This window comes from Gadus macrocephalus, chromosome 8, assembly GCF_031168955.1.
Source record: "Gadus macrocephalus chromosome 8, ASM3116895v1".
Lineage (NCBI taxonomy): Eukaryota > Metazoa > Chordata > Actinopteri > Gadiformes > Gadidae > Gadus > Gadus macrocephalus.
This window is the reverse complement of record NC_082389.1, coordinates 15001270-15014528: the sequence shown is the minus strand read 5'-3', so window position 1 is coordinate 15014528 and position 13259 is coordinate 15001270. Positions and strand designations below refer to the sequence as shown.

General features: G+C 47.4%; 1 protein-coding gene across 2 annotated transcripts in view; it reads right to left on the bottom strand.

The window, feature by feature from the left end:
* Positions 1–13259, bottom strand: part of gpc1b (glypican 1b) — an 86419-nt gene that overhangs the window by 5494 nt on the left and 67666 nt on the right. For both annotated transcript variants that reach the window (XM_060059359.1, XM_060059360.1), the window contains 6 exons: positions 11979–12142; positions 5019–5184; positions 4324–4454; positions 1534–1662; positions 898–1031; positions 283–458 (listed from right to left, as the gene is read on the bottom strand). In XM_060059359.1, coding sequence (XP_059915342.1) covers positions 283–458; positions 898–1031; positions 1534–1662; positions 4324–4454; positions 5019–5184; positions 11979–12142 — 900 coding nt within the window. The remainder of the gene's footprint in view (positions 1–282; positions 459–897; positions 1032–1533; positions 1663–4323; positions 4455–5018; positions 5185–11978; positions 12143–13259) is intronic.

Below are 13259 nucleotides of genomic sequence, written 5' to 3'. Positions count from 1 at the left end.
AGCCCAACGAGACACCTGCCTTAATGTTTGATGTACAATCTAGATGTATCCGGAAACATGATAGACAGGTCTCAACAGAGCCGTGTGAAGCTATAAAAGGTGTCATTGAAGATTCCTCTGGCATTATGCTCTGTCTGCTATGGAAGCTTCCTTCCTTCCTTTACATTTTATAAATTATGATATTTTCCTTTCATATTTGTAATCATTATTTAATTGTTGGTGGGATATTGAAGCACTTTAAATAGTTTAAAATATTTTTGAGGATTTTAGCAATTTCCTTACTGGTGTCCACAAAGTCCACGTCGTTGCCGTTCAGGGCGTTCTTGAGTCGGTGGGTCATGATCTTCAGCTGCATGATCTGCTGGCGTATAGTCATGTCTGGTTTGGTGATGTCAATCTCCACCTCAGGGTTGTTGATCTGGCTGGCCAAACCATCGCCCATGACCTCAGGCAGGTACCTGACAATACCCCACAAAGGCACGGACACACATTTTCACGCACACACACAGATGTACACGCATAAAAAAATAGATAAAACTCAAACCACAATTCTCTTAAAATAATATATTTTTCGATTAAATCTAGACAGTACGACACAATAGTGTAAAATAGAATAAAAATAAATACATATAGAAGTAAATACATGCATAAATAAGCATCATAAAACAGCATTGATGAATACTTGGTCCGGATTGGCCTATAACGTGTCACGGGTGTGCATTCCTTTTCAACAACGGCACACCTCTGCCTTGTAACAGTTCCAAATCAAAGTACTACGAATCCGAATGGAAAACAAACGGTCCACCAGAATACCGACCAGATGTCTCCTTGACAACGCTAAAACAACAAGACACTCTAAGCAGCGGATTTAAGTGGATCAAAATCGGCGAGGCTCACCTGGCGCGGTTCATCCCGTTCCAACACCTGTCCTCCGCACCTGCCCCGGTGGCCATGCGGTCGCTGCAAAGGACGCTGGGAAGAGAGACCCAGTAGGGCTGCATGTCCTTCAGCCTCCTGGACGCGTCCAACACCTGCCCGGCATCAGTGTACATCAGTGCACGGTACTCATAATGCTTTCATGGACGCCCCATGCAAAACACGGTAACAATAGGTCCAATACAAACCATGATTGTATCTGAAATACCCTTTGACAAAAAACATGACATATTCCTTTAAGGGGTCGTAAACTAGAACCACTGCTTCCTCTTTAATTGTAATTATTTTAAATTGGAACAGCAATTAGCCCGCACGTCATTCCAGCCTAACTGGATACCTAGCGTTTAAAAAAAGGATTTGGCACAAAGAGGACAAAACATTCTTTCTTCCCATCGTTCCATTTCCACATCCATTGCCTCATCTCACAGCCTTTGATGTGGATTTGGACTGTATCAGAGAACATAGTTTGGCTGGACCATCATCAATAACAAGCCATGTAATAAGTGATACTTTAGAAGCCTGGACAGCCTCTCTTTAAGAGGTCAGAGCCAGCCCCTTCAGATTCCGTCAGAAAGCCCGACGATTGAGTGCACTTACCATTTGCTCTAGTTTGCCGGTGCTGGGCCCCACCCTGTCCTCCACAATAATCTTCCCCCCTTTCGACACCTCTTCCTGGGCTGTCGTGCTGGTGACCCCCCCCCTGGGACTCCCACATGCCTGGAACACCTGCGGCAGAACCAAAGTAAACACGCAGAAGGACCAAGAGAAAATAGAAAGAGAGGTTGAAGAAATGAGAAGCCATGAAGGAATTTATCCGCATCTTGAAAGAAACTTACATTAAAGCAGTTTCCAATCGTTTTTGACCTGTTGACCTGACCAGTTGTTCAGTATAAAAATCTTTGCGACCCCAACTTGTTACATTTTTTGTCAGAAATATATGTTTATTTGAAGAGCAGGGTATCCCTTCTGGCTATATGTATCAGCGGGCCATCTGTTCATAAATACAGAACCTTTATTAGACCTCAGACATAATGTTTTCTTTGATCAAATTCATCACAGCATCAAATATCTATCTTGTGTAAAATACACTATAAAGGTGATAGAGCAGGATGATCTTCTTTTCACATATGCTTGTTTGACAAAGAAAACGGCAACAATATGCCCTTTGATGGGTGTAGCTAGTTCAGGCGGGACACTCTAGTCATGCGCCCCCTATCAGCTGACAGCTAACGCGGTCCAAGTTAGGTGTGCTGGGCATAATTCCGCCCCCCACCACCCCAGCCTCCCCCTGCATTGGTTTTGCTCTGCTTCGTATGCAACCTATACAACGGGTGGAGCTATCTGATGTACCCCATGGGGGGATTGTATAGCGCTCCCTGTTGGTATTCTGCATCTGACATCTGCATGTCATGCTTTAAATCCCACAGCAGGGAGCAACAGGAAAGAGTGGAACCATACCGCCAAACTAAATCGTATTAGCATGGCATGCATTAAATGGTCACAACATGATGTGAGTTATTCCTGACAGAACGGCGCGATCGGTCGAAGAAAGCACGGCTCTGCTGTCTGCTTTCCACTTCCAGAATTAAAATGAAACTGGAGCAGTAAGGTTACAGACTTGCCCTGTGCACTTTACTCCTCCTTCTAACTGTGGACTCAATGTTGCACTGTATATAACCTTTGTGGCTGTACCGTGTTGACAGGAATGAAATCCAATAATGCCGGAAACCAACTCTGTGAATAGCATCATTGAATGGGAAGGCTAAGCTGTACTTTGGCTGCTGCTGTATAGCGACAAGAACTGTATGTTTTACTGGATCATGGAGAGTTTGTGTTTACAGTAGGTGACCGCAAACACACAATATAGGAGACTAGGACAGATTTATGCAACTGCTTTCACAGTGCCTGAAGGACTGGTTCATGACATTGCCATGGTAGATGCAATCACTCTCGACTATATTTATATGCACGACACGTGTTTATATATTTACCCGCACCACAAGAAAAGTCAGGTTAACTCTGGCGTGTTTGGAGTAGCGCTAAGCCTGTTGTACTTGTATAGAGTCATAATAACATTATCCAGTGTGACGTGAACTCAGTCTTTACTGCTAGGTAACATTTTGTGGGTTTTGGGGAGGTTGATTATACAATTGTGCTATAAATTATACTATGTTTACTCAGATCATAGAATCTTATTTGAATCAATGTATAATTACAATAGTCAACAGAATAACAGTGAATATAAGTGAACAGAATGATCTTAAGGGTGGCAGAAGTATTGACCTCATCTTCAGCAATTTATATCAAATGTATTCAATAATACAAACTGCAATCCACGCGTCTACGGTAGCATTTGAAGATATACAATCATTTACTTACATCACCTTAGGGATTCCTTGCCCTTATTTGATGAATAATATAAATGGACGCAGGTAAAATAAATGACAAACTCTCTAAACCAGACAAGAACCACACAGAGACACGCCAGTCTACCACGCTATGAACACACACACACTCTTTATCGCCAACCAGAACAGGGCCTTTGTTGCCTTTGTTTTTCATCTCACTATCTCACCGCTCCCTTTTCCAGCCCTTTTCCACAACAATACCGCACCGTGATCCTCTCTCACAGCTGCCTTTGTGTTCATAAAAGCGGCGTGAAACAATATCGCTCAAACACCATTAAACACGAGGAGTGAGGCGTTGGGAGCGCATGTCCTGTCATGATTCAGATCTCTGTGTTTAAAAGCAGCCAGGTATGCGCTGCGGTCTACTCTTCCACCGCGAGATGCGAAGAAAGCAGGCGTCACGCTGATTTGCACAAATGGTGAAAGTAGGGTGATGTAATGTGTCGGCAGGTTCGACATCTGCAGTGCCGAACTTCAATGAGAAGACAGGCCTCGTTAAATCAGGAGAAGCCGTTGCACATGACCACATTGTTTAGGTATTATAATCGCCGGCAATGTTGAGTAACAACCGTTGAACATGGGCAGGATAGTGTAGCGGATAGGATGTTCGACTCCCAGGCTAAAGGTTCCTGGTTCGATTTCCCAAGCCTCTGTAAGATTCTTTATCAAAGATGTCAAACCCTATACATAACCCGATGTGTTACATAATAATGAGTTGCATATTTTTGTTCAATTCAAATTGTCTATTTTATTTCATACCTAGAATCACCTACTGTTTAGCTCTTTCATGTTTCTTATCATGGCCCTCACCGCGACCTTAGTATTGCAATGTAAATACAGAATGACCATGCTAGACTGCACCATAGCGTCTGCTCAATGACTCCATACGCAACACACACACAAACAGTAACAACACACACTCTCTAACTCTCTAACAACCCACCCCCTTTTCGTGTGGCCATGACGGCAGCTTCCTTACCTTGCTGTTGACGGCCTCTATGTTCTCCATCATGGTGGAGATGGCCTCTGCTATGCGGTTGGGCAGCGAGAGGATCACCACGTCCACGCCGGTGGGCCCGTCGAAGCGGCCCGCCACTTGCACCATGGTGTCTACACAGCAGCCACACACAAACACACCGCAGAGGCAGAGACGTAGCGTTCAGCAGGGGAGGGTCAAGGGGGAAATATTAACCAACCGGTGTGCCGCGTACGCAGACTAGACAGCTGGTGATAGTAAATGAGAAGGTGCGACTGTTTAATGAAGAGCGAAATTATGCACAAACACAGATGGGTGGCTGTTTAAAGAAGAAATTAGCACAGAGATCCGGTGGAGAAACTTGTTGGAAACACGTGTGTGTGTGTGTGTGTGTGTGTTTGTGTGTGTCTGTGTGTGTCTGTGTGTGTGTGTGTGTGTGTGTGTGTGTGTGTGTGTGTGTGTGTGTGTGTGTGTGTGTGCGTGCGTGCGTTTGTGTGTTGTGAAGCTCACAGTGTTTTTGTGTCTGTCTTTGTATTTGTGTGTGTGCACGTGTGTGCACAGTGCACTGTAAAAACATACTTAAATCATTACACACGGATGCAAAGACACACTGTTAAAAAAACACACTTTGATAACCACTACACAAATACGTGTGTATGTGTTTGTACGCATTGCATTGTGTGTGTCGCCCTCTTTACCAGCCAGATGCCTCCACTCTGTGTTGAGGTCGGCCTGGTTGGCCAGGCAGCCCTTCATCACGTTGCTGCAGTAGTTGGCGCAGGGCCGTGCGGACGCCATGCCGCGGCAGTGGGGGCAGTAGGTCATCCTCATCATGGCCCGCATGCACTCCAGGCTCAGCTGCACCTGTGGACACCAGGGGGTTGGCATGGCCGTATTGCACCAGTATTTTTTGGCCTCAGTAAACAGTGCAGTGAAAGCAGACAGGAGGGCAGCGTGATGGAGAGAGAGAAACTGTAGCCTCGTGGGACTATAAGGATATTCACACTGGCGTTTTTGCAATCAATATCATTCTGGCCTTGGCTTGGCAGCCATTGATTTCCAAATGAGGCCGCTGCCTTACACAGTTAAAGTAAACTCCAGCCAATCAGAGTGATGCTCTTCGTTTCTCAGCCCTCGCCGAATATAGTTGGAAATAAAGCAAACACATAATTCTAATCTGAGAAAAGCCTCTTTGCAGATTTTTGTTAATCTTTTAACAGCACATTGTTCATTGTCTATTTTGGATGAAACTGTTTTGATTGCTTCGTCGAGTGCCACATTTTCCCTGGGCGCCGCTATTGTTTTTTAATGCGTCAAGACTACGGCCCTCTTTGTCTGGCATGAGCTGAAGCCCCCTGCCCGGATTGGACCTAGCATTCATACAGTGGGATCGGGATGCAGGCCAGGCCGACCTACAGAGAGTCAAATAATGGGAGCTTGTGAGACCATCCCGTTCTCATGAGGCTTGGACTGCAGGTCGGAATGAACCCTGGGTGTATTGTGCACCAGTCAGTTACCGTCACCGGTGGATTTTCCATTGTAATAAAAATGAACAGTAAAGATACATGGTGGAACAGTGTTTAATTTGACAATGGGTTCGGCTGACCTCAAACCATGGATGATCAAAGGCAGCCAGTTATAGACTAGAGCCCACCACGGCGATTTCAAGTCTTAAGATACTTCTTATTTTACTAGAAGTTCTCGGCTCTCTTCTATCTATAACCGTTGCGCCCGTTTAAATCCGTTTCATGTGTTGGTGACGGCTGCATTAAGCCCTCTGGATAAAATGTGGAGGGACCCTTTTCCTTCGCCCCCGACAGCGTTGGAAACCAGACTACCAGTGGTGGGTCACTACCCGCAGCGACCTGCATTCAGCGTTGCTATGATTTCATTTCTACCCCCGTTGCCTTGGAAACAGAAGACTTGGTTCCCGGAGAATTTGGCTTTCTTATTACTTGTTTCACAAATGCCGGCAAAAAGGAGCCCGACTTCCCATGCAAACATTCCCCCGATCCCTTCATTCCTTCCATCTTTCCCCGATGCCTCTCCTTCCTCTGTCTATCCTACTAGGCCCCAGACTCCGCCTGGAAAGGGCCTGTGTGCGTGAAACACTGAATCTGGGTTAATACCAGTAAGCTCTGTTCACACGAGAGCACAGCTATGCATACAAAAACCCCAGGCGAAAATGTGCATGTGTGTGTGTGTTTGTGTGTGTGTGTGTGGGTGCATGTGCATGCTTGCATACGTATATCCATGTGTTTGTGTGTGTGTGTGTGTGTGTGTGTGTGTGTGTGTGTGTGTGTGTGTGTGTGTACGTGTGTGTGTGTGTGTGTACGTGTGTGTGCGTTTAAGGACTAGCGAGCCCAGCTATGCATACAAAACCCTTTTAAGCTGACATCTAGGCCAGCCCTGATCCTGCATGGAGACTGTTCCTCTCTCAGTGGCGAAGTCAGGGAAACACTTTCAACAAATATACACTACTTTACGCTGGGAGATGGGATAACAAGGATGGGCAGTGAAAACAAACCGGCAGAGGCCTCGGAGGACACTTCCCTTCAATAGATCAGTGCGCATTTATTTCTGCATGGCGGTCTGATTAAAAATAATAAGGGATTTGGGGTTAAGAGAATTAACACTGTCAGGACCATGGACAGCAACCATGACAATATAACAATAATAACAATTATTATGATTAAGACTATTAATGGAACTAACTCTACAGTATATTTTCTCGGATATGTCATTCTCAAACGAAAGACCAATGCAAAGAAGAATGAACACAGACGATTACATTATAGGAGTTCAAAGGAAACAAGAAAAAGTTGAACGCAAAATACCCTCACACTCCCAGACTGCAGCAAAGTGAAAGGAGACTTGAGTCACAAGGCCTAGTTCTGTCTCCCAACTCTGATACTTCAACCCCTCGTTAGTCAGCAATGAGTCACACACGCACACCGCTCCTTTTTCCCCACAAACAACATTCAGGGGGAGAGCAGAGAAGATTAGACACAGAAACAAACCCAAAACAAGAGAGGTAGGTACGATAAGGCGGGCTAAATAAAGAAAGGCGGAGACCTTGATCGTGGCGAGGGGTGCGAAAACAAAAGAGAGACAGACGAGAACTGGCGGCGCTGATAGAGAACGCGGTCGAAGATGTTTTCACAAATTCACTTGATCTTACATCAGCCGTGCGAGCTGCGATTGCTGGGAACTCCAGGGCTGCACAACAACCGCCATGAAACAGCATTTTTTTTTTTCCCCCCTCTTCTCTCTTTAGAAACCACTAATCGCCTGAGGGAGATGTTGTCATGAGCCGCCATGCTGCCCACAGTCTGCCTTCTGCCCTAACTTCTCACCCCATGAGGGCGGGGGACAAAGACGAACCGACGGATCACAACGGCTTTGACCGGCCCTCCTTGACTCACGTCCCTTTGCCGCCGCCAACTCCCCTTGCCTTGCATGAAACACCATCCGCTCTTCTGCATCTAGGCAAGAAGCATCTAGTGCCCCCCCCCCCCCCCCCCTCTGTTGACAAGTGCGTGGAGAGTTCTGGGTTAAACTCCTGAACTCTGGGGCTCCCACCACCACTCCACCGCGGGTCCTGCCACAAAGCGCTCCCCTCTGTACCTGTCAGTATCGGTAGCAGCTTCTATCGCCCTGCCAGAGGGCGACGGAGGACTGATTCACTCCTACGTCCCCTCCTCTCAGCGCCTCGCTGTGTAATTAGGGGAGATATATGAACAACCAGCAGCACCCCTCCTGCATAATGGAGTGCGCCGCTCCAGACTCCTGGCCTCCGCCGAGCGATGTGACGCGTGGCCTACTTCCTGCTACCGCTACCGTCTGCTCCTCGGGGGGGGGAAACGCAGGACTTTTGTTTTAAAGACACGGTGGCTAATACGAGCCGATGTAGACCAGGAGTACAGAGGGAGTCTCTACCCCCAGGGGACAAACCAGGGGAATATAAATTCTCTAGACTTCAGTGTCGCCCACACCGATGTCAAACTGATCTGATCTTTATTCCTTGGTACTGGCCTCCTGCTTCGGTTGAAGGAGCTATAGACATAACCTCTTGCTGTAGTTCTGTGATTTCAAGCGATATCGTGACAACATTGGGGGCAAACTGATTATCTCACAAGGGGATTGTTAAGTCTCTAAGCAGAGCTATGAATAGGTACTGTCTGTCCTGTTTGGGCGTAATCAATCGGAGATACGATTACCACAGAGGAACGAGGGTAAACCGAGAACCAAATTACTATGCTTGGCTGTTGACACTGTGAGGGCAGAGAGGACAGGACGTGTCACAGCTCTGCACATCGTCAACAAACTGAAACAATCAGGTGCAATTAATTCAGTGCTACAGGGAGGGAGGAGGAGGGGGGAGGAGGGGAGAGGGGAGACGGAAGGAGAGGAGAGGAGGGAGGAGGAGGGGAAAGAAGAGGAGACAAGAGGGAGAGAAGATTAGAGGGGAGGGAGATGAGAAGAGAGGGAGAGGAGAGGAAGGAGAGGAGAGGAGAGGAGAGGAGAGGAGAGGCGAGGAGATGAGATGAGAGGGAGAGGGAAAGGAGAGGAGAGGAGGGGAGAGGAGCATAGGGAAAATGGAAAGATGATGGTTGGTGAGGAGGTGAAGAAGAGAAGAGTTGAGGATTAAAGGAGGAGGATAGGAAAGAAGATAGGAGAGGAGAGGAGGGGGAGAAAATGGTTGCTCAGTAATTAAGAAAAAAAAAGGAAAATATGAGCAAAAAATAGAAAAGTTAAAAAGGGCCAACAGAAGCCAAAGCACGGCAACGGTAGAAGCAGAATTTGGAGAAAAGCCTTCTGAGGAAACATCAGGGGCATGGCACAGCCTTTTTATTTTCTCCTCTTTATTTCCCTTTTTTGAAGCCTGGTGCTGTTTATGTGTCAGAGGACATCAATCGAGAATGTGTGCACACTTGAGCAGCTGTGTGTGTGAGTATGAGCGTGTGTGTGTGTGTGTGTGTGTGTGTGTGTGTGTGTGTGTGTGTGTGTGTGTGTGTGTGTGTGTGTGTGTGAATGCAGCTTGTGTTTGCATGTGTGAGTGTAAAGGGGAAATATAATTGTCATTCATGACCTCTTGGAGAGGGTGGCAGCGGTTCCCAACATCCTGTCATTAGCTGCAGATGACATTTAATAATTTTGCAAAGAGCCACACTAATTACTCACACTCTCACTCAGCCGGTCCCTTTTAACCAACACATCAGTGCTTCAGCCCCGGCACTGCAACGGAGATGGTCAGGAAACATACCTAACGGGATCGAGACAGTGGCGGAAGGTGTTCGCTGTTTGACACGGAAGCTATAGCTGAAAACTGTGAACTTGTGATTCTATTCATCCGGGCTATTGTGTGTGTGTGTCTGTGTGCTCGTCGCTGCATGGGTGACTGTGTGCATCAGCATGTGGGTATATTTTTGGCGAACAGAGGAATGCACGAAGACTTGTAATCGGCTTGGCAGTTGGAAGCTGGCGGAGGCCCGACGAGAAGCTGCGGGCCCCTCCAGCGGGTCCAGAGGGCAAACCAACAGGACGCAAATCCCGAATAAAAACGGAGGCTTAGCGCACGAGCACATGCTAATGCCGTCGGTAAATACAGCCCTGTTACACTGCGAACCATGGGAATGGGAATATGCTATGTTGCTGCTCTCGACGCTATGCTAATTCGGTAGCAAAAACCCCTGCGTGGATGCCGTTCTGTAGTCTTGTTTCGAGTAGGCGGTGGCTGTTCTCTGTTCCGCTATGGCTCACTGCTTGGCTAGCTGTGCTCATGGTTATTCCTGGTCTCCGTCCCCTGTGGGTCTGTGGCTTGGGCACTGCTGTTTTTTTTTTGCTGTGTGTGCCTAATTGAGACATCTTGACGTCTGTGTGTGTGTGTGTGTTTGTGTTGTTGTGTGTGTGTGTGTGTCTGTAAGCAGCGGTGCCCCCTCACTTCTTTTTTTTTAACAAAGACTTAACAGGAAGAGACATCGGCCATGTGGAGTGTATGCGCCGTCCTGAAAGTCAAGAGATGCCTGAGGTTTCAAACTGCCAAGACACAAGCTCGCAGAACCCTGGTTGCTATGTCATTGAGGAACACACAGGATGGCTCGGATTTCAGTTAATTATTGCTTTGTCGGCAGATTCCTACGATGCGGTGGTGGCAGAATTTGGCCACTTGTCGAGGAAGACGTAGACATCTCCCGAATAACCCTCTCTTCCACACAAACAACATTCTTAATCTACGTTTCATAATCAAAACCCAAATTAACGTTGAAACAAATGATTCTGATTACCCCGTTGGCTCCAAGGTGTGAGAAGCTCTTTCCATCACGTTTATTTCCCAGAGGATGCACTACTCTAACTACCCCTTTGCCCTTTTGCATGATCAGGGAAAATATCTTTCATCCTTCCAGCGATAGTCCATCGCCCCCATGCCGACCCCTCGCTCGGGGGACAGAGGTATTCCAATAGTGCTCTGGTCTTCACTCCACTCTCTCCTTCTCACATAGGGCACAATTTGTCTTGGGTGCGTTACATTGACCCTGCCCGCTGCCTTGGGGGATATTTTTCAAACGTGGCATGGACATTAACTGCTGTAGCACGGGGCTGATTGCCCCCACCCGGGGGCCATGTTTCATGAAGCCCCGGTTTCTGCCGTGCATCGATCTGCTATCGTCTTTTACTCTGCCTGGAGATGGGAAGAGAAGACAAAGGGATACTGTGCGCTCGTATGGTGGCATGTGCGTGGGTTGGTCTCCAGGCGTGTGCTTCCGCTTGTGCATGAGTGTGTGTGTCCAACTGCACGGCTTTGTCTCTGCTTGTCCACGAGTGTGAGTCTACATGTGCTTGTGCATGTCCATCATGCATTAGCGTCGTTTATCCCAATTGTGTGTCTCCGTCTGTGCACCAGTTAGTGTTCATCTTCACGTGTGCGTTCGTGGCATCAGTTTGGGATTGTCTGCATTGGTGCGTTTCTGCTCGTGCATGAGAATGGTTTGTCTGCTTTTGTGTAATACTGTTTGTGCATGAGCTTGCGTCCATCTGCATGGGTGTGTTTCTGCTCATGCCTGAGTTTGTCTTTGCCTGCATGTGTGTGTGTTTCTGTGTGTGTTTGAGTTTGCCTTTGTTGGCATTTGTGTGTGTGTGTCTTTGCCAGTTGGACTCTCCAGTTGCACTCTAGGTTGAAAGGAATGCAGCACTCCAAATTATTATTAATGACCATGTATGTGGAGGAGTCATGGAGAGGGGGGGAGAGGAGAAAAGCAGAGAATGGGTGAATAGCAGAATAATGGATGAATAATAGAACAGCATAAGCCGAGACAGCGGGAAGAGACGTTATGGGAATAGAAATCGGAAATAAGACCAAAAAAAACACAGGAAATGGACTTCCAAGACTTGACCAGAACTAACGATGAGGTTATGTTAACATAAATAGAATAACCCCCCTTCCGAATCCCTTCAGCGCCCGGCTAAACGGCGCCGGGGAGAAATGCAATGCTGATGAAACAACGTGATTGCACCGGCCAAAAGAGATAAAGACAAAAAAACAAACAGGAGAGAGGCGTGAAGGGCGACGGTGAGATCCACAGGAAAAGAGCGATTCAGAGAGCGCTATAGACCCACAGGGGGGGACGCCATGGCGGGGGCGAGGGGGGGGGGTTTACCTGGGACACCTTGCGCACCACGTCGCCGCTCACCAACAGCCCCTGGATGAAGGAGCGCGCCGCCACCAAGGCGCGCGTGACCTTCAGCTTGAGCTCGCGGGGGGCATCGCCGAACGGCCGCAGCGTCTCCATCTGCTTGGACACGCACTCCTGGTAGTCCTCACCTGCAATCAGACGCACCGCAGCCTCGCCGTCAGGGGCGACTCCCTAGCACGCAGCATTGATTTTCTTTGTATACGATTCAAGCTTGCGGCTTGATGGATTGCGGAGGGGTGGTGGGGAGGGAGGGAGGGAGGGAGGGAGGGAGGGAGGGAGGGAGGGAGAGGGGATGGGTGAGGGGGGCAAGGGGCTAAGATGGAACTGACACCTCCAACAGTAAAGGTGGGAGGGAAAAGACTGCTATTGTGTTTTTCGTGTGGTAAGCAGACCGTAGGGGATGTATGTGAGCTTATCGTCAGGTGGTACGTTGGAGGGTTCTTCTTGACTACCCACATTTACGACAAAGAAAATTAGAATCTTCATCATTTGGGCTCTATTTTTTATAATTATTGTTTCAAACATGGTATAGTGTCTGATGACTATTGCGAGAATAGTGTCGCTTTGTGAGTCAATCGTGTTTTCCATTGTGATGTTTTGTGTTCATTTTTGCTAAAATAAACACACTGGCAGCATAAGATGCGGTACTGACATTGTCTTTCCATGTTTTCTTGACGTTTCCCACTGGCCATGGCCTATTTGCAGTAATAATTATGATTAAACGGGGTGCTGGCAGTTTGCCCAGCCACTGCACACTTTTTTACCGTTTTTATATGAGGTGATCCTCCAAAGGTCTTGAAGACATTTAGCGGTGCACCTATTAAAAGGTTAGGAACCACTGGTCTCGTGATAAGGGGATTCGGCTGACAGCAACAAGGTTACAGGGTTTAACCTCAAACCTCCGCAGTCTACCTTAAGGCATCCTTGATCAAGCCTAAACCATCCCTGCTCATTAAAGGGTAAGTAAACCCTTGCCTCAGTATGTCTGCCCTCAGGATTCAAAAAGTGCAACCCTGAGCAGTCCTGACGGTCGCAAAGGTTTACGGAAGACGGACACAGAGGGGTCCATTGGAGGAAGTTCTAGGGGCATTGTCAGAAGTTGCCAAAACCCCATAGAATGCTAGCTTGATCTAGGATGCACAGCCAAAAGGGTACTACTGCTACTCTGCAAAAGCATTTTAAGCAGAAAATAGCTGAATTTCTCCCATTCAACAACGTAATACATTTTCATCAAAATGTTCATCG